Here is a 22,808-nt window from a genome sequence, read left to right on the forward strand (position 1 = left end):
AAATGCATTATTCAAACTGAACTCGTACAAAGCATGCACAGAGCCTACAAACACTCCTGAGAGTATCCATGGAACAATCAATACCTACTCGAAAAAGGACTTTTCTTAAAGGGCAAAAAAAAAAAAAAAAAAAAAAAAAAAAAAGACACCAGATGCTTAGAAGTTGTTAACAATCGAAAGGAAAACTGTTCTAGAAAAGAGTTTTTAAAGGAGTAAAAAAATTGTATCTAACAGATTCATGCCAAAGCTTGGATGAGAGCCCCTCAAAGTCTAAGTATCATGTTAGCATCAGCTGGTACTCACTTCTCTATATCTAAGACTAGAGGATTATATCATAGCTTTACTGTCTGTTTCCCAGCAAGTTTTAAAAAGCCTTTCCAAAACTGAAGGGACAAACATGAGAAAAGTAACAAGGCCCAAGTCCCAAAATGTGTAAGATAAACAGTCCTCAGTACAAGCTTGCTACACTCATTAACTAGAATATGAAGGTCACATACTACTTTCATTCCAATTAGCAGGTAAAAGGGGATTTTCTGGTGACAATGATTAACTTTATGTGAGGTTTAACTTACAGGGCAATAAATCATCAGAAAGTTATTGTTGAGAACATATATGATTAGGGTAAAAAACTAATTTAATATTTTAAATCACACCATTTAATTTATTGATATTTTCCATTATTAAGAACATAGGAATCTGAAAAACATACTATCAATCCACTTTGTTGAAAACATTAAGATACCCAACTGAGCATCAGCATTCCAACGTCACTAATTTGAAATAGACCCTAGTGACCTGTACTCTTCTAAAGCCAGCAAGTTTGACAAAAGGAAAAAAATAAAGCAGGAAATAGCTCCAGATCAAGAATCTCTCCCTTTTTAGTTAAGATACTCATACTGAGTCCATGCAAAAAGCAAATAAAAACAATTTTAAGAAAAGGAAAATAATTCCAGGTCAGAATTATCCAGTGATTTGAAATGCTTCCCATTTTATTTACCACATCTTATAAATGAATGATTCATGGTAGCCCAATTAGACTTGCTTTGATACAGATAAAATTTTAATGTTCAGTCCCATGTAGCCGGACTATTCATCCTATTTGGAAACTTAAGTGACCCTGTAAGGGATATAAAATCTCAGGGCATTTTGATCTCTATATAGGAAATATCAATAAGCAAACCACAAAAATTTGCTGTTTGTGGCCAGTGAGTTAAGTACAACAAGGCAACCTCCTGTATTTAGAGATTAATGTGGGACTGTTCTTGGGCAAAATACTACCATTGGTATTTGTATCTCTAATCCAAGTAAATCTGGCCATCTCTTGAAAATACTTTTCAGAAATGTTAAATCATTTTATTGAAGTAGTTCATATTGGATTGGCCAACTCTACTTGGAGACCATATGGCAAAGAAAGGCTTGAACCAACAATTATGTTTATGAGAATGACTGAGATTCTACATAGTTCAACAGCATTCTGCAGGCCAAAGAAAGGGAAGGGGTATCACGGTGCTAGCAAGTCTGTATTCAGAGTAAAAGAATTTTTAGGTAGAGAGAGCAAATGAGCTATAAAAACATTGCTTCAAATTGTTCTCTTATATACTAATGAAAAAATTTTTAAATGTTAAATATTCAAACTTAGCAATGGAATTTCTTAAACATAGCTAATTTCATTAAAAATCATGACCAATATTCAGTGAATGAATGTCCAAAAGAATTAAGAATAGAGAGTGGCAAAGTAAGAGAGAAAGTAGGATGGAAAGATTTTCTAATTAATGGTCTCATCATCACATCCGATAATTTAATCACAAGTTCATTTTATGGGAAAACTATCAAGGGGTATCGTAATCTCTATAAAAAATATTCTTGATTCTAAGCGGTCTCTTTAGCAGTGTTGGTACACAGTTGAGTCAAAGACCAAAATAACCATCACTGAACTACTAAATTTCTATAGAACAGGAGATCAAGATAGTGCTGTGGTGTTCTGTTGGTTATTTTCTGCACGGAAGAATATTCTCGCCACTACTCTAAACTGTGTACAATGCAATACCAAGTTCCAAGTCAAAGCAAGGCAAATCAATGAAGTTGAATATTCATAGGACACAGCTGTCTTTAAGTAGCCTTTTCATCAAGGCTTGTAATATTGGAAAACTGCCATGTTCATCAGAAGGGTTGGTTCTTCCTACCCTCATTTAGTTTTACACAAGGCATCACTTTTTCATCAACCTGTATCCTATGATTTACTATTAAGTAGTTAAGTGAAAGAAGGCCAGAGAGAGAGAGAGAGAATATGAATGACATAATGGAGATACACTCGGGAAAGAAGTAGTATTTTTGAAAGTCAGCTTAACTGAATCTTGAAAAAAGTTGTTTCTGCCAAAACCAAGTGTGAATTCTACAACTTCTATAAATCAATTTCCTAACAATTGCTCAGCCAATAAAGTGCTTTGTTTAAGCACACAGGTAAAAATAAAATTTAACTCTGGTGTCAATGAAATACTTGGTTCTCATTGATTACATTTTAGTTATACTTAACACCGATTAGAAACAAAGCATGTTCTACGGCCATACCACCCTTAACGCGCCCAATCTCATCTGATCTCGGAAGCTAAGCAGGGTCGAGCCTGGTTAGTACTTGGATGGGAGAAACACAGCATGAAGTTTTTAAAATTAATGAACTGTATTTAAAAGATCATTACTAGATCTAGAACTATTATACTCTCCTTTTTGGAGATTTTAGTTATCACAGTGAGCTTAGATTAAGTTACTGGGCAAATAAAATGTGGACACAGATTAAAAAGCACAGGAACCGATTAACAAGAAAATTTTTAATTAGCCTAGGGATAATATAAAGAGGAGAAACTAGAAGAATAAAATTTTAGAGTGGAAAGGACTTCAAAGATAATCTAATTTGGTGGTCTACAATCTGTGGGTTCCTAGAGTTTTTGCAAAGGGTCTGCAATTCCATATGCACATCTATATTTTCTTCATCTATGGACTTAATGTTATTAATATTTAACCACAACTCCTTACTCTTGCCAAATTTTAATATTTTAATCCCTTTTACTTGAAAAGACTGAGAACTATTGATCTAGCCCAATTCTCTATTACTAGCAGAGCTGTTACCCAAGAGTACTTATACCTACATATAATGCCCCTTTATACATCTGATTTGTACCTGGGGAGAGAAATTAAATCTTTCCTTCACTTTCCACTTGCTAGTAGCTTCCTCTGGTATCTTCCTAAGTGTCCAAGTGAGATCCTTGCTAGCTAAATCTTAGTCCTAGGATCAATAATCCTTCCCTACTTGGGTGCTGGGTGTAACCTTACTGATAAACATCATGCCCCAAGTCTAGTAGTTACAAAAGGTGGAACTGAAGAATGAATACAGGTAAGTCAAAAACTTTGAGCTACAGTGTTTGTGCCACTTTTCAGTTTTCTATTTATTTATTTATTTATTTATTTATTTATTTAGTGGGCTTGCCTAATGAAAGCCTACACAAGTCTTTCCCCTTTCTAAACTTTTATTTTAATTTATAGTTCAGCACCAGAAAGGTAAGCATTTACATGTTCTTCGATTATCTCATGTGTAGTCTATCTTTCCAACTGGACAAAACAGAAGAAATCAGGTATTAGACTTCATATATTTCCAACCTTGATTAAGGGACTCAATATATACTCGTCGACTTTCTAGAGTCGAGGAAGTAAAATGTTATAGGAGATCTAAAAACATACACACAGAGAGTTCAACAATCTGGTATGGGTGGGACAAAGACAAGATAACTATATCTTTTCCCAAAAATGGTTAAAAAAAGATAAAATTATTTTTTATCCTTTCCATTTATTCTTGGCAAATAATGCCACATATTTCTCTTTCACATTTTCATCAGTGCATCATTTTTTAAAAAAGCAATAATCAGTCCCTCAAAACAGTGGTGTAAATAAGGATTTATAGATATAGCACAAATCCCACAAGCCTTAAGGAAACGAAAACAAATTATAATTTACAGAGCCAAATAACAGGAAGATAACCTTTTGGGTAAACTGATTCCCTTGTAGGAGACAACAGCAAGGGAGTGAAAAAAGCATGGACTCTGGATCCCAATTTTGATTTTGCAAATTACTAGCTGTGACATCCTGAACAGGTTCTCTAAACTTTAATTTTGTCCTACCTACAAAATGGGGAGAATATAGAATTTACATTTTGCAGAGTTCTTTGGAAGATTAAAGGAAAAAATGTACAGGAAATACCTAGCACATGCTAGTTACTCAAAATTAGTTCCCCATTCTTTCACCATTTGGCTGTTCCCTCTCTTCTCTGGTTCTTTTCTAAATCAAATTCAAAACGTGTTTTCTATCACTTTTTTCCCCTGCTAGTTTTCATTCCATCTCCCTGTATTTGTTTGTCACTCTCATAGTCTATCTTGTCCTTTTCCTCCCTACCTTTTCTTTCCAGCTGTTTCCAATAACTACAAGGAATGACTATTTTTAACCAGTCTTACTAGCTCATTTAAAATCTCTCCTCCACAGAGCAGAGGAATTTGCAGAGAAAATATGACAAACTGGAGGAAGCTTACTTCTTTAGTGAATTAAGTTCATGAGTGAAGCAATTCTCCGTATTTACTCTTCCCGTGTACAATCCGTAATCCCTCCCCCACAGGCCTCGATAGCAAGCCCAGGATAATTACACTTCTGCCTCAAAATAAAATAAAATCCTCTACATCTTGTACTCTAAACACACCAGCTGTATCTAAGTTGGATCAGTATCTCATGCCCTAAGTCTTTGATATGCTTACTTAAATCATTTTATATATACTTGGTCATCTCACAGTAATCCAAGTTGAAAAAGTCACTTTGGTTTCTCAGAAATGGATATGCCACGGCTGACATCAAAAAGGTAGAACTACATCCTATCATCAATGAACATGTCTCAGGTTCTTGAGATATGTTTTATAAAGAGAAGTTGGTAAGTGAAAGAATGAAAGAGTCCCACAGGGAAAATTCTTGACTTCACATTTTTGACAGATTTGGGCTTTAGCTGTGACTCTGCTGAGAGTGGAGATAGGTGCCATCAGAGCACCAAAGCTGGGCATACCCTCAGTTCTTACCCTGTGCCTCCCTGAAATTTTAGATTTTTGACCTTGTCTACTACCAACAGTTTTTTAACCCTCTACTGCACCTTTGCTAGTTTATAAGCTCTATTCCTCAGATAGCAAGTATATTATCCAAGTTCAGAGATACAATTGAGGAATTAACATGAAAACCATGTTTCCTCAATAAATCAGAAGCTGCTAGTTACTCGAGAGCCTATGAAAAAACACCAAAATGGTATTATTCAGTCACCAATCTAAAGAGAGAACTTTGACTCAAGGTATAAATGAAATTGTAATTATATAAATATATTTATAAATATTTATACAATTATATACTTATACATAAGCACTTACACAGACTTAGAAAAAAATGTAAAAACATTAATTCAAAAGGACTCACTGAAGAATAAACAGAATTTTCCATGATTTCCTTGAGGAAAAAATTCTTTAGGAAGGGTCCCTCTAAATCCAACCATTAGAACCATATTCTCTAATTGTGTACTAGGAACACATAACCATCTTTTTTTTTAAATCCCCTAGTTGCCAAGAGAATGATCTTAAAGTAGATGGGAACATAAAGGTCTCTGAGCAATAGCAATTTATGCTCCTCAAGTAGAAGAATCAACTGATCCAAATCCCCAACTGACAAAATAGGCCCATTCTATATCACAAGGTTAAAGTTCTGATTTTTGCCACCAGGATCATTACTACCCCTTCAGAGGACTCTATTTAAAGCTCGAAACAAGAATTGGGCATACAGTGAAGGTGATAAGTCAAACAGTATTATATAGATTCAGGATGGCTTCTTCTAAATAATACTGAAAAAAGCTTTCACCAACTACATTTTGTTTGTGGCTTTGTTGGCAGAAAAAGCCCATTATCATCTGAAGATTGCTGATAATCTTTTCTACCTCCCTTACTAAATGTTGTTTTATAAACTGAATTTAGTCTTCCCCTTACAGAGGCTTTCAGTTTTGATATCTTTTGCAAGAAAACAGTAGAGGAATTAAGTTCATTCACTCACCAGAGCCTTTTAGAAACTATTCCAACCAGGGGTAAAAAAATGAATCATTCTTTCTAACCGTAGGAACATGGTTAGCAACTCTCAGCTGCATCTTCTTCTTTTTTCCCCCCAGGACATACATAAGTATGCCTTAAAACACATAGGACAATCAGTAACCACAGTGGTTACAACTACAAGCCATTGTACTGCATGATTATTGAACAGCTGCCTTCCCATAGATCACCTGTGGACCCAAACAATGGAAGGGCCAAAGGAACTAATATGCTGTACTGGCAAAAACAGCAAATACCTTCCTATCCCAATCACCACAATAGCCTCACTAAATGTCCATTTCAGGACTAGCAGGATCAATAGAGTTTATAAAGTAATAATGAAGAAAGCTGTTTCAGGCTAGGATACTGAAAGCCACCCCACACTACTCACTCTACACTTAACACCCATTCTGCCAATAACACATACCATGGAAATAATTCTAGCTGGGAACATGGGAATCCATTGAAAAAAATTTTAAGTACGATGAGCAATAATTATAAGGGATGCTTTTTCCATGTAAACAGACCTAGATATTTTTGTCACGTGATATTTCTTACATGAACAACAAAACAAAACATGTGTTATAGAATTTCTTTTCCCTACCAAAAATGGGGCTTACAAAAAAGGGAGGTTGTTCTTATTCTGAATCTAGCCATTCCTTTACCAAAGGAGTCTGAGGAGTAACATCATCGTTTGATCCCAAAAAAGTGCCGTGCAAGAGACCACTTATTGGAACACACATTTCCTGCTGCCAGTACTAGGAGGTCTAATCCTTACACTTCCATTTGGTCACCAGATTAGGTAAGAAAGAAAGAATAGTAGGAAAAAGAAGAAAACAGAAGAGGACTGAAAAGGTGGGGGAAGGAGGGAAAAGAGACTGAACGTAGGAGAGAGCAAGAAATAAAAGAGAAGGCAGGTGACTTGCTTGCCCAACTTTGGCTCTATGGTCCTATGAGCCAAAATGCATACTTAGTGACACGGTATCTCACAGGAAAGGGAAAAAAGGGGTAAGCTGAGAGAGGTCAGGCCATGATGTTAATTTCTTTCCTGTACAAAGACAGTCTCTTGAGGACAAAGGCCTGCCTCCTGTAATGTAATGTCATAGTCCAGATGAGAGAGTTTCCTTCGAGGGAAGTTGGTGAGAAGTTCAAAACGTTCATTTGGGTATCCTTTGGACTGGACATGCTTCACCAAAGCCTATGAAAAATAAGAGAAAGACAAAGCTGTTAGATGGAAATAAAAAGAAAGAATATATTAAAGCAAAAAAAAAAAAAAAAAGAATATTTTAAAGCATTAAGTATTTTATATTCATTTCCATCATATAAGATATTAAGTTTTTTTTTTTTTAAGATTTTATTTATTTATTTGAGAGAGAATGAGCAAGAGAGACAGCACAAGCTAGGGGAGGGGCAGTGGGAGAGGGAGAATTAACTCCCCACTGAGTAGGGAGCCTGATGTGGGGTTCAATCCCAGAACTCTGAGGATCATGACCTGAGCTGAAGGCAGATGCTTAATTGACTGAGCCACCCAGATACCCCAAGTTTAAGTTATGCTTTCACATAACCAAACCTTACTCTGTAGAAGAGCCAATATAACTCTGGATGGGTAGATAATAAAACTGTATCTAATAATTTAGGGCCATTAAGTGATACTGAAATATACAGGACTGTGTTTGTCTCCCAAATAAACTCAATTTCTATTTGTAAAATTACTGTCCTCTTTCTAAACATTTTAACAATATTTTTCTTTTTTATCAAAGATATGTCCTTCAGTCTACCTACAAACATTCATGCCACCTGTATACTAAATCCCTTCTAGCCTTCTCAGAAAATGTGCCACTACGATATCCCCTTTTATAGGTACCTTCAATATTTCACTCAATAGATGCTTCCCATCAGACTTAACTATCATGCTCAGTCTCTCCTTCAATTATTTTTTTCCCCTCTGATTATTGTCCATTCTCCCCCTCTAGCTTTACAACCAAACTTCTCAAAGAAGTAATCTAGACTTGTTCTATCCACAATCTCATCTCCCATTCCCACCCAAATACTAGGCCAGGAAGACAGTTCTGGGTATCAGCACCAGTGACCAGAACCTTCTACTTTAGTCATACAGTCTTGAATAATCAGATTGATTATCTCCAGCCATAGCAAGTGGCTAGGTATGGACACCTAACCCAAGGGGGATTCACCCACAGGCTTAGGCAAGCTAGTCAGACCCATTCTCTTTTCCAGGAGTCAGAAACAGAGGAAAGCCCATTAGCTTTGGACTTTAGATGAAAAGGCCCTCAGCATCACTATGATGAACCATGTACAAGTCGAGAGTTAAACAAAAACCCCAGTATATAGAGAAAAGAATGGTGTGAAGCAGAATATCACAAAAGGGAAACAAAACAGGCCCCATGAGGGAAACACACAGAAAAACAATTTTGATTCTTAACCACTTTGCAGGTTCAGCTACTAGTACACCCAGGAACCCCACTGTAATCTTCAAGTAACCCAGTTCCCTCTTTCCGGGTATAATTTCGTTGGGTTTCTATCCCATGCAGCCATGAAATAGAAAATCTTGACTGAACAAACCCTATGTGACTTGCCTAAGATAATTTAAGAAGGAAATAAAGTAATCCAAAGATTCACCACAGTTGAAGTTTCCAGTTAGAGGCCAGACTTAATACCATCTATTTCAAAGAATCATAAAGCCAATCATGCCAATTAATTACTTTCTCTGCTTCGAGTAAACACCTCCAACTGGATATACTTACCAACAGTTTAGCTTGCTCTGGAAGAGTGATCTGTTCCCTTTTTCCATCTGGATACCGCAACATTAGCTGTGCTTTTGGTCCTAAAGGAAGGGTTAAAAAAAGGAAAAAGATAGTAAGAACTTAAGACAGAAGACTAACTTAAGTAAATAAACTCCTTCAGTAACATCCAAGTTTTAAGTAAAGCAGGTCTAGAATATAACTCACCATTTACATCTATGCCCTCCACTATTCCATCTGGTTTTTCAGGTGACATTTCCAGTATTTCTGAATCCACGGCTGGCAATCCTTGGTGGTTTGTGGCTGCTCCAGGCTCAGTTCTGGCTGGGGGTTCAGTCAGAGGCCTTCTATTCTCCTCTTTTCTATGCCCCAAATCTTTGTGGGGAGATTTTCTGGACTTGGCAAGATTCTCTATCTCCTCTTCTTCATCAGAGCCACAAACGGATATGAACTCCTCACTGCCAGAAAAAAGTTCAGATTCAGATTCTTCATCTGAGCGGCTATCCTGTTTTGTCTGTGTTGAATCAAAGTGTGTTTCTTGCAAGGAGGCTCTGATGGCAGCTTCTAGCTGGCTGTCTTCACTTGCATCTATAAGGCTCTCCTAAGAGATACAGTCATAAAACATGGGTGGAAAGAAAAAGAAAACAGTTAAACCAAAAAAATAGGTAAAGTCAAACAGGCCATAAGAAATTTAACAGTTAAGGCGCCTGGGTGGCTCAGTTGGTTAAGTGTCTGCCTTTGGCTCAGGTCATGACCCCCATTTGGCTCCCTGCTGAGCAGGGAGCCTGCTTCTCCCTCTCTCCACTCCTTCTCTCTCTCTCAAATAAATAAAATCTTAAGAAAAAAATCTTAACAAAAAAAAGAAATATAAGAGTCAGCTAGACAATATTACTCTCTGCTGAATGTATCTCTTTACTAAATTTTAAGCTATTTGAGTGCAACAACTTTACCTTACACAGCCAAGTTGTATTGTATTATAATGTAATGTATTATAATGTATAATGTAATATAATGTATTATTTTAAAAACAAAAATAAACTCATCCTACCACATGGCATATTGTGTGTTGTAAGCACAGGTTTCCTTTATATCAAAATGAATAGAATCAAGAAAACAGTTTATTCCCAACCCAGAAAAATATAAGATTTAAGGTTTTAAAGATTTTATTTGACAGAGAGAAAGAGATCACAAGTAGGTAGAGAAGCAGGCAGAGAGAGGGGGAAGCAAGCTCCCTGCTGAGCAGAGAGCCAGATGTGGGACTTGATCCCAGGGATCATGTTCCCGAGATCATGACCTGAGTCAAAGGCAGAGGCTTTAACCCACTGAGCCACCCAGGTGCCCCTCAATGAGGTTTTAAATATAAAGCCAAAACACTAGTTTTTAAAATGACTCAACGTAGAAAAGGATGTCTACTTTTCTCATTACTATTCTTCAACTAGCACTGCTTTGACACAAAGAAAGATACCAATAAAACTCAGTAATCATCATTTTGCAAAAAATCTAACAGATCTCTAACATTCAAACCAAACAAAACAGCATATAATGAATGGGAAAAACCAACAACCAGGTTTTCCTAAGCTTAATTACAATGAAGGGTTTCACTGTGATCACAAGAATTGCAAATTTTAACAGTTTTCCCCCAGGTATATTTGTCACAAATATCAGTAAACTGACTGAGTCACAAAATATGGGTTGTCTCAATGGAACTTATTTTGATCCCAACTCAAATTATTTTAAGAAAACTTTGTAAGGTAATCAAAAGTTGTGGGTGCCTGGGTGGCTCAGTGGGTTGAGCCGCTGCCTTCAGCTCAGGTCGTGATCTCAGGGTCCTGGGATCGAGTCCCGCATCGGGCTCTCTGCTCAGCGGGGAGCCTGCTTCCCTCTCTCTCTCTCTGCCTGCCTCTCCATCTACTTGTGATTTCTCTCTGTCAAATAAATAAATAAAATCTTAAAAAAAAAAAAAGTTGAACACTATACATCTCATGATAGTAAGGAACTGCTGTTAATTTTTAAAGGGTGTGTTACTGGTACTGTGACTGAGCTTTAAAAAAATAAAGAGTCTATTTTTGGTTTTTCTTTTTTTAAGGTTTTATTCATTTACTTCATAGAGAGAGGGAAAGAGCACAAGCAGGGGAGTGGCAGACAGAGGGAAAGGGAGAAAGAGACTCCCCAGAGAGCAGGGAGCCTGATGCAGGGCTCAATAAGGAGAGAATCTCAAGCAGACCCCTCACTCAGTGCAGAGCCTACACGGGCCTCAATCTCACAACCTTGACATCATGATCTGAGCTGAAAGAAGACAGACACTTAACTGACTGAGTAACCCAGGTGCCCCAAGAGTCTCTACCTTTTAAAGATTTAATGAATAAAAAAATGAATTCTGAGATTTGTTTCAAAATAACGTGACTAGGATGAGGTATAAATCAAGACTGGCCACATGCATTATCCATTAGTTAATGGATACATAGAGGCTCAATAAATTCCTTCTACTTTTTTGAATATGGTGAAAATTTTCCACAATGAAAAGGTAAAAAAAAATGTATGGGTCACTAACAAAAAACTAAAGGAACCTCAATTCGACCTTTACTATCTGCTAATCATAAAGCAAAAAGTTTAAGAAAAAAATGTTAAATAAACTTAAGGCTAGGGATGCCTGAGTGGCTCAGTGGGTTAAAGCCTCTGCCTTCGGCTCAGGTCATGATCCCAGGGCCTAATTGTGATCTCTGTCTGTCAATAAATCAATAAAATCTTTGGGGCACATAAGTGGGTTAAACCTCTGCCTTCTGCTCAGGTCATGATCCTAGGGTCCTGGGATCAAGCCCCACATCAGGCTCTCTGCTCAGCAGGGAGACCGCTTCTCTGTCTACTTGCGATCTCTGCCAAATAAATAAATAAATAAAATCTTAAAAAACAAAAACAAAAACTTAAGGCTAATCTACCACCAAAATAGGGGCAAGTAAAATGCCCACATGACCTGCTATGGGTTTTAGGCGGATTGTAGGTTTACAATAATGATAGTGCACATCATGTAACTTGATTTTAAAGACTGTTTTCATGGTAGACACTACTAGCTTCCTAACCAATATCCATTCTCCCCTGATTTCTTACTTAACAGAATCCTAATCGTGTCTATAAAAGAAAACATGTCCAGCCAAAAAATTCCATTTATCAGTTTCCCTTGCAGCTAGGAAAAAAAAAAATGTGTTATGGAGCTGAGAAAGCACTTACAGAGAAATTATAAAATTCAACACATGTAATAAAAAAGCCTGAAATTAATGACTAAGTTTCACATCTTAAGTAAAAAAAAGTACTCACACAGAAAAAGAAAATTAAATTAAACCCAAACTACACAGATGTTAAAAGAGAAAGCAAGAAATCAATGACCTAGAAAACAGAAGAAAAATCATTAAACCCAAAATCTGGTTGTTTAAAATATGTAAACCTGATAAGCCTCTAGCCAAACTGTCAGGAAAAAAAAGAAACTACCAATTACCAATAACAGGATTAATAGGATTATTAAGGATTAATAACAACCACTACAAATACTGTATTCATTGAAGGAATAACAAGGAAATAAAATGAACAACCTTATATCAATACAGTCAACCTCTACAGTAAAAGGGATAAACCCACAGAAAGACAAAACCTATTAAAGCTCATTAAAGAATAAATGAGATTGCTTGGGTGGTACAGTGGGTTGTGTGTCTGACTCTGACTTGTTTCAACTTGGGTCATGATCTCAGCGTCATGTGATTAAGCCCCTCATGAGGTTCTGCCCTCAGTGCAGTCTGCTTGAAATTCTCTTCCTCTCCCTCGTCACCTCCCATGCCCCCACATTCTCCAGCTCTCTCCCAAATAAATAAATCTTTAAAAAAAAAAAAAAGAAAGAAAGAAAGAAAGAAAGAAATGGATAATTTAATCTTAAATGGTTCAGAACTGCTTTGTACCATAATTGCATCCTTCTGTAATTCTGAAACTGTTTTAAAATTTTAAACAATACTTTCATCTGCTAAAGACCTTCAATGTCACAAGAACATGAAAACTAGTGACCATTCTGAAGAAAATGAAATAAGACAATACATATTATCACTGTTATAAAAATTTATTTCCATGAAATAAAGATGTGGTAAATATCTTATAGCAAATTATTGTATCCTACCAACTCTGTGTGTAGTAATCAAACTTTCTATTATTAAAAAAAGAAAGAAAGCGATAACTGAGTAGTTCTTTATCCATTAATTAAATTGAGTCTGTAGGGTGCCTGGGGGGCGGGGTTCAGTAGGTTAAGTCTTTGCCTTCAACTCAGGTCATGATCTCAGGATCCTGGGATCGAGCCCCACATGGGGCTCTCTGCTCAGCAGGGAGCCTGCTTCCCCCCTTCTCTCTAAGCCTGCCTCTCTGCTTATGATCTGTCAAATAAATAAACAAAATCTTTAAAAAAAAAAACTGAATCTGTAGTTTATTTCTTTATTGTTTTTAAAGATTTTATTTATTTATTTGACATAGAGAAAGAACATACGCAGGGGGAGCAGCAGGCAAAGAAGAGGGAGAAGCAGACTCCCCACTGAGCAGGGAGCCCTATGTGGAACTTGATCCCGGGAATGGACCTAGAGCTTTCTTTTTGGGGAGTTTTAAACTATAGATTCAGGGCGCGTGGGTGGCTCAGTCAGTTAAGACTCTGCCATTGGTTCAGGTCAAGATCCCGAGGGTCTTGAGATCAAGTCCCACACTGGGCTTCCTGCTCACCAGGGAGTCTAGTTCTCCCTCTCCCCTTTTCCCCTGCTTGTGACCTCTCTCTCTCTCTCAAATAAAATCTTAAAAAAAAAAAAAAAAAGAAATAATATATCAATATAATATATCAATTTTATACAAACTCTTCCTGAAAACAGAAGTGAAAGAAACACTTCCCAATTCATTGTGAGGCGAGCATTAACCTTATACCAAAACCAGTCAAAGATATTATGAGGAAGACAAAACAGAAGACCAAGAAACTACAAACCAATATCCCTCATGAACACAGACCCAAGAATTCTTGACAGAATTTTAGCAAATCAAACCCAACAACACATAAGGAAGTAATGTACTGATAACCAAATGGGTTTTAGCCCAGGAATGCAAGTTTGGTTTAACATTAAAAAGTCAACCAACAGGGGCGCCTGGGTGGCTCAGTGGGTTAAGCCCCTGCCTTCGGCTCAGGTCATGATCTCAGAGTCCTGGGATCGAGTCCCACATCGGGCTCTCTGCTCAGCAGAGAGCCTGCTTCCCTCTCTCTCTCTCTCTCTGCCTGCCTCTCCATCTACTTGTGATTTCTCTCTGTCAAATAAATAAATAAAATCTTTAAAAAAAAAAAAAAAAAAAAAAAAGTCAACCAACAGAATTCAATAAAAAAGAAAACCAATGTACATCTGAACAGATATAAAAAAATCTTCTGACAAAATTTCCTCAAGATAAAAACTCAGTAAACTAGAAAGAGAAGGAAACTTCCCTCAACCTGATAAACTATATAAGAAACAGCTAACATCAAAGTTAATCGTGAGAGAGTGAATATTTTCACCCCACTACCAGATGCAAATCAAGGAAGTCTAATCTCACTACCTCTATTTAACTTTGTACTAGAGGTCCTACCTAAGAAAAAGGTATAGAGAATGGAAAGGAAGAAATAGACGAAGTCTTCATATGCTGACAACACAACCATCTACACAGAATATCCTAAGGGATCTACAAAAAAGTTACTAGAACTAATAAATAAATTTAGCAAGGCTGCAGGCTACAACAGCAATATACAAAAACTGTAGAACAGTGCTGAGAGAAATTTAAGACAAATACAGAGATCATGGATTTGAATACTCAGTATTGTTATGATGTCAATTTTCTCCAAAATGATCCATAAAGCCAATGTAAATCCAGTCAAAATCCCAGAAGCTTTCCTTGTGGAAAGTGACAAACTTATTCTAAAACTTATGTGGTTCTTGGGGTGCTTTGTCAGAAAAGCATGCCGCTCTTGATCTCAGGGTTGTGAGTCTGAGCCCCACAGCGAGTGCAGAGATTACTAAAATAAATAAGTCAACTTAAAAACAAGTAAGTAAGTAAATAAAGCTTATAGATCCTTCCCATGTTAAAAATTAAAAAAAAAAAAAAAAAGAAAAGAAAAAACCAAAAAAACTTGTATGGAAACATAAAGGACCTAAAATAAACAACTGTAAAGACTGTAAAGTTAAAAGTTGTAAAGTTGTAAAGTTCAACTGTAAAGTTGAAAAATTTATACCATGCAATTTCAAGACTTAAAAAGCTACAGTAATCATTAAGACAGAAAATATTTGTGTAAAGAAAGGTGAATCAATCGAAAAGAGTCCACACAATTATCATATGATCTCTCTGATATGGAGAACTGGAGAGGCAGGGCGGGGGATCGTGGGGGATGGGGGTGGAAATGAAACAAGATGGGATCGGGAAGGAGACAAACCATAAGAGACTCTTAATCTCATGAAACAAACAGGGTTGCTGGGGGTTGGAGAGGTAGGGAGAGGGTAGCTGGGTTATGGACAGTGGGGAGGGTATGTGCTATGGTGAGTGCTTGTGAAATTTATAAGCCTGATGATTCATAGATCTGTACACCTGAAACAAATAATACATTATATGTTAATAAAAATAAATAATAAAAAAAGATTTCTTAGATAAGAGACAAAAAGCCTGAAATATAAAAATTTATAAACTGGATTTCATGAAAATTTTTAAATTTGCTCTTCAAAAGACTATTATGAAATGAGTAAGTAACAGATTAGGAGAAAATATATGCAGACCATATACCCAACAAAGGCTTATTACCTAAGGAACTCTTATAACTCAATAAGAGATATACAACTCAATAAAAAAAATAAGCCAGAGATCTGAGTAAACACTTTACCAAAAGAGAGAGAGCATAAAAGCACATGAAAAGGTTCTCATATCAAAAATCAAAACTTGTCAATTTTAAACATGCTATTTATTGCACATTAACTGTACTTCATAAAGCTGTAACTTTTTTTTTTAAGATGTTATTTTATTTTAGAGAAAGAGAGAGCACATGAGCAAAAGCACGGGAGGAGCAGAGGGGGAGGGAAAAAAGGAGGGAGAAAGAATCCTAGGCAGACTGTGCTGAACACAAAGCCAGATGTGGGGCTTGATCTCATGATCCCAAGATCATGACCTGAGCTGAAATCAAGAGTCAATGCTTAACCAACTGAGCCACCCAGGTGCCCCTATAACTTTTTTTTAAATAAAATAAACTTAAGGGGCGCCTGGGCAGCTCAGTCGTTAAGCATCTGCCTTCAGCTTAGGTCATGATCCCGGGGTCCTGGGATTGAGCCATGTGTCGGGCTCCCTGCTCAGTGGGAAGCCTGCTTCTCCCTCTTCCATTCCCCCTGTTAGTGTTCCTGCTCTTGCTGTCTCTCTGTCAAATAAATAAATAAAGTCTTAAAAATAAATAAAAATAAAAATAAACTTAAGGCTAACATCACACCCACAAAAGCAAACACATGTGCCCATATGACATGCAATGGCTTAGATGGACTACAGATAATAACACTGTGTACCATTGTAGGTTGATTTTAAAGAATGACACTATGATGGACAGTACTAGTTTCCTATCTCACATCAGTCTTCTTTGCCTCCTTAACAGAACCTCAATTGTGTTTGTGCAAGGACATGTGTCCAGCTAAAGTAAGCAGAATTCTTATCTGTAGCTGTTTACTTTTGTATAGAGGCACTACCCCCTTCTTCCTTGTCCATGCTTGGATATAATGCCTGGGAGCACAGCATTTATACTGTGAACATAAAAACAAAAAGCCACTACTAAGAATAAAGGAGGGGATGGGGGCAGGAGGAGGAACCCAGTTCTCTGATGACATCCATAGGAGTCATGTCCTGGACTGCCTATGTCAACTTCGTGTTAAGAAAACAAATGTCTTGGGCGCCTGGGTGGCTCAGTGGGTTGGGCCGCTGCCTTCGGCTCAGGTCATGATCTCAGGGTCCTGGGATCGAGTCCCACATCTGGCTCTCTGCTCAGCAGGGGGCCTGCTTCCCTTCCTCTCTCTCTGTGATCTCTTCCCTTCCTCTCTCCTACTGTGATCTCTCTCTCTGTCAAATAAATAAATAAATAAATCTTTAAAAAAAAAAAAAAAAAAAAAAGAAAACAAATGTCTGGGGGCGCCTGGGTGGTTCAGTGGGTTAAGCCGCTGCCTTTGGCTCAGGTCATGATCTCAGGGTCCTGGGATCGAGTCCCACATCGGGCTCTCTGCTCAGCAGGGAGCCTGCTTCCCTCTCTCTCTCGGCCTGCCTCTCCATCTACTTGTGATTTCTCTCTGTCAAATAAATACATAAAATCTTAAAAAAAAAAAAAATACATATTTAAAAAACAAACAAACAAAAAAGAAAACAAATGTCTTCCTTGTTTAGGACATTATTTGCTGGTGTTTCTCTTGCACACAGTTGATCATTCAATTTAGTTTCAGATGTGGGGACTGAGGTACTAGTTACCTGATTCACCCCTATGTATTTGTCCAATGTTATGGTTCCACTCTCCCACTAAAAGGCTTACTTTTTTAAGAGATTTGGTGAAGTAAACTCAATTTACGTTGTTGTAATTCAGCAATTCACAAGCCCAGGGTTTGGTTTTTCAAAGTGTCAGCCTTACGACTACAAAGGATAAGAAACTCTCTTAAGGCAATTATAAAAACTCTCTGGAGTTTTTTATGCTTTAAAAAGGAATTTTACTTAAGGGGTGCCTGGGTGGCTCAGTTGTTAAGTGTCTGCCTTTGGCTCAGGTCATGATCCCAGGGTCATAGGATCGAACCCTGCATCGTGCTCCCTGCTCTGTGGGGAGTCTGCTTCTCCCCCTCCCACTCCCTCTGCTTGTGATTCCCTCTCTGGCTATCTCTCTCTCTGTCTCAAATAAATAAATAAAATATATATTAAAAAAAGAATTTTACTTAAGTAAAACTTCTCTGAGTAATGAGAAAAAGCAATCCCCCCAAAACCAAAACACAAAACAAAAAACCCCCCAAATACTGCATCTATAGATAAAGATGAAACCAGGTTTTAGTTCCGCAATACTATGTCTACCCAAATAAAACTTCTGTTAAGGGGGAAAAAAGAACTCTACACCACTCCGTGGCAAGCACCCATAGCATTCATAGCACTTTGTGCCTGTGGGTACTTTACTCTAGGTCATAACTTAAGAAACAGTACAACTGCATGATATGGACGGCTAAAGTGATATCCTCTGAAACTAATTTTATTCTCACTGCCATCAAACCCAAATAGCTCCTATAACCAATAGGAGAGTCCCATATCTTTGAAGCTCTTTTACACGCCAGTAATCCTGATTCCAATTATCAAACAGGTCTGCCTCATAATAGCATATTATAGAAATTAAATATAGAAATAATCTCTAGGTGGGCTGGAGAGCCAGGTCCCAAAGCTATATAATCAATAATAATGCCCAGCTACTTCACCATGAGTGCAGTCTAGGAAAAATACCATTTCCACTGCTGCTGAGACTTGGATACCAAAAGTCCTGGCAGTGCTGCCCCTGAAGAACTGGACTCCTCTGTCACTGGGCTTGCCACAGGAGTTGTCCTGTCCGCTGCTACACACATTGTTTACTTTTATATCCAGGTCTCAGGTCACATGCCCGTACCCTAACTGCAAGGGAGACTGGGAATATGAATCTTATAATTTCACTTTAAAGACTGAACTCTCTTATGTGGGAAATTATCCAAATATAAGAAGGGTATCTAAGATGCCGTATGGCTACAAACTAACTGTCCAAAACTTATATTACATTTACTCAAAACATTTTACACAACACATTTATATATAATTACACTTAACTGCCCATCACCACTTCTCAGTCATACTTACTGAACGGGCACATTTTTTGGGGGGACTGCTAGAAAGTCCATCCAGTTGCCCATGTTCACCCAGAAATCCTGTCACTTGATCCAAGAAAGAAGACACATCTAACTGGTGCCACTCTACTAGCTTCTGACCTAAAAATTGAAAACCAGGATATATAATAAAATCAACACTCTTTCTGAACATTCTCATTAAATATTTCTTTGGCACATGTATAATTAAAATCTGTATGGGAACATACACTCTACCCTTCACCAGCATAAGTTACATTGTGTCTTCATAAACTACAGGATACATTAATTATAACCAACCTAAGAGATTCCCAACCATCATGGCAGGGGAGCTACGCTATCTGCTAATACCACAAACTGACATTTAAGAAGAGATTCAGACAAAGCACTATCTATATGAAATTCACTTAAAATAATAAAACTAGCTCTACCCTCTGCTTCTCTGGTGGGATTATACCCAGTAATTGAACAATCTTAATATTTTAAGGATAGAAAACCTAAGGGGATCCCTTATAAAAGGACAAGAAAGATAAAAAGCTATTCTTTGAAAGAACAGAACTGTACAAAAATATAAAATACTACCATCTCCCAAAGTTAACAGAAACAGACTCTTAAACACATACTTCACAGATATTTAAACATTTCTCAAGGGCATGAATAAAATCCCTTTATCTAAATTATTACAAATAACTGAAACTGGATCCAAGTCAAATATTACAGATCAATTATTGAGAAAAAGAAAGATAAATGAGAGGCTAAAGACTATAAGCAGACATAAATCTTACCTGTTCGTGGATCCAGGATGGAAACATAGGGGAAATCCCCCAGCTTATAAAACTGTATGTATCTCTGACCTTCCTCACTGTCATGATAAACCTGTTAAATCATTGGTATTAAAAAAAGGTCAGTTTCTAAAAATTAAGTGTCAACTATATCCTTGTTATATACTAACAGCAATTAATTATCCAAATACACCTTTGGTATGTGTTAGAATCTTACTAAATTAAATAGAAAATGAAAGTGATCTGGTGTGAATCCCTCAACTTCCTGCCCTCAATCCCTCTGGAAACTTATAGAAACATTAATCTGTTCTTCCTCCCTTCCCAGTTTATTGCTCTTCTTGTTTATCTGTCTACCTATGTCATTCCTCTCAACTGTATGCACCTTAATAAATCACAATATATTGGGGCGCCTGGGTGGCTCAGTGAGTTAAAGCCTCTGCCTTCAGCTCAGGTCATGATCTCAGGGTCCTGGGACTGAGCCCCACATGGGGCTCTCTGCTCAACAGGGAGCCTGCTTCCCCTCCACACCTCCACCTGTCTCTCTGCATACTTGTGATCTCTGTCTGTCAAATAAATAAATTAAATAAAATCTTTTAAAAAAGAAATCACAATATATTAAGATTATATGCTTGAGTTCCTAGCATAACGCTAAACAAAGAGACAACCAATTAACAGATGCTGAATAAAAGGTTACCATTCAGAAAAATCATACTGAATTTAGGGGCCTACAACACATGAAAAGGCAAATTAACAACAATAGCATAACTTGCATTGGTTAAAGAATTATGTTCATTCAGAAGTCTTTGTGATTTTCAGTTAACTTTTCATAAAATAAAAAATCAGGGACAAGGTCATCTAACTTTAGCCTGATGATTCATATAAAAAGCAAATATAACCAGGAAGACCCTAAGTGACAAGTCTAAGGATATTGGGAGTATTAAACTCAAGCTAAAATCCAGACCTTAGTCAATGTTTTTCCATTACTCCAAGAACTTCTCCATCTGCACTGTCAATTACAGTAGCCCCTAGAACATGCCGTACTGAAGTACCTGAAATGTGGCTAGTTTGATACTGCTAAGTTTAAAAATACACAACAAATCTTAAAGACTTAAACACCAACAAACAAAAACCTTCAATATTTTAATATTAATTTTGTATGACAAACATTGAATCTTAAAAATATATTAAAAGTAATTCCACTTATTTCTTTTGCCTTTTTTAAATGTGGCTACTAGAAAACTTTAAACTACTTATGTGGCTGTTATATTTCTCCTGAACAGTATAGTTGTACATTTGTTCAAAATATATAAACTCGGGGAGCCTTGGTGGTTCGGTGGGTTAAAACCTCTGCCTTCGGCTCAGGTCATGATCCCAGGGTACTCGGATCGGGCCCCACATCGGGCTCTCTGCTCAGCAGGGAGCCTGCTTCCCCTTCTCTCTCTGTGCCTGCCTCTCTGCCTACTTGTGATCTGTCAAATAAATAAATAAAATCTTTTAAAATATATATACATATATACACATACATAAACTCTTCTGAGATATGAGTATTATATGGTTTACATGGCATGGTTCTTTTTTTCCTCCTTTCCTTAGGAGTTCTTCATTGCTGCCCTTATTTTCACTTGCCCTTACTATTTCAGCCATTATAGGTGGTTTTAATTTTTCATGTCACAATTTAACTGTTATTAATTTTTTCCCCATTTTATAACCTAATGCTTCTTCCCCAACATCCACACTATAAAAGTAAAATACCACAAAAGTTTTGATTAACTCTCCTCACCTGCCAGAAAATGAAATGTTCCCGGATAATATTCTTCACAGCTTCATTGCTCCATACATCACGATTGAGGCACTGGCATGCAAAGTCTTGTACATTTTGAATGTTTATCATTAGCCACTTATTTTGCATCTGGCCACACTCTTTGGCCTGTAATAATAAAGTAACATAACACTTGTTAGGAAGACTTTCTACTTGGTAACTGATATGTTTCAGAATTCAGAAGTTGTCTTCATAAATATTTTTTTCCTCAGTACAACATCTAGAGTTTTCAGTATCTATATGGTATTTACGTTAATTTGCATATATGTATATAATTATACTATCTCCATTTTCAAGCGTTCTTCAAATTTAAATTAACGCTTTTCATTTCTACACTGTTATGTATTTAATGACTAGATTTCTACAGTACATTTAAACATCTTTACCTAAAAAAGATTCCACAAACAAGGTAGACAAGTCACCTAAGTATATTGTATTATCTCTTCTGATCCCTATCCACAAATATTTCTCCTTTTAAACAGATGTAAGCAGTAGGTATTACTTTGTTGTTTTCTTTTCAATACTTCCATACATGTGTATACGTAACTTCAAAATGTGTTTCCCATACACAGTTTCAAATAACATTTTCATCCTAACTATCAGCCATGTGCTATCTTACAGAATCACCCTAAACACTTCATTAGAGCTGCCGAGGGTGTCTTCTCTTAAAGTTGTTATTCCTAAAGATGGATTTCAAAACGTGAGATCACAGCATCACAGAATATTTCAGTATGATCTCCAAGGCTCCCTACTGTATGGTACAAATATCAATCATGAATGCTTACTTTTTGCTTCACAGTTCCTCATTACTACAAAGACCTATAAAATACTGCCAAATAGGAAAAGAATAGCAGGAAGGCAAATAGACAAATGTACCTCAAACCTCTGCATAAGATCCAAAATGAAAGGTACAGTTTTGAATAATTCTGTCCTAGAATAATATTCTTTTCCTATCAGTTTGACATGAGAAAATCTTAAGGATCAATTCACTCAGATTAATCACTGAAGAACATAAACATTTCCGAAGTATTATAAGATGTAAAGCCAGGAATATCTTCTGTTTTAAGGCTTACACAATCTTGCAGATACTGTTAACTTGTTTTTTTGTATGAATCCCCCAAAAACAATTTTCTAATATTCGCTGATCCCACGAGTGAAAACCCAAGTTCTAAAAAGAAGTATCCATGTACTGAGCCAAGAAGCTGTATTTAACTGGTTGAAGCCTTATTTTAAATTATAGTACAATAAGAATTTTATTATACAAATATAATAACTCCTTGTTCCTAGAAGTAATAATGCTCCACTTACTTCCATACCTATAGCATTCACATAGATTTAATAAATGGGTGGTTAAGTAAGTATACTGTCTTAACTGAAGAAAAGTATTTGAGGGATGTGTG

General features: G+C 36.8%; 1 protein-coding gene across 2 annotated transcripts in view; it reads right to left on the minus strand.

The window, feature by feature from the left end:
* Nucleotides 1-616: 616 nt before the first annotated feature.
* The window catches only part of UBXN7 (UBX domain protein 7), a 60,657-nt gene continuing 38,465 nt past the window's right edge, over nt 617-22,808 (minus strand). For both annotated transcript variants that reach the window (XM_059163013.1, XM_059163014.1), the window contains 6 exons: nt 21,370-21,516; nt 19,593-19,683; nt 18,803-18,930; nt 9,113-9,506; nt 8,909-8,988; nt 617-7,344 (listed from right to left, as the gene is read on the minus strand). In XM_059163013.1, the coding sequence (XP_059018996.1) occupies nt 7,183-7,344; nt 8,909-8,988; nt 9,113-9,506; nt 18,803-18,930; nt 19,593-19,683; nt 21,370-21,516 (1,002 nt within the window). In that variant the 3' untranslated portion in view covers nt 617-7,182. The remainder of the gene's footprint in view (nt 7,345-8,908; nt 8,989-9,112; nt 9,507-18,802; nt 18,931-19,592; nt 19,684-21,369; nt 21,517-22,808) is intronic.

Source organism: Mustela lutreola, chromosome 2 (assembly GCF_030435805.1).
Source record: "Mustela lutreola isolate mMusLut2 chromosome 2, mMusLut2.pri, whole genome shotgun sequence".
NCBI lineage: Eukaryota > Metazoa > Chordata > Mammalia > Carnivora > Mustelidae > Mustela > Mustela lutreola.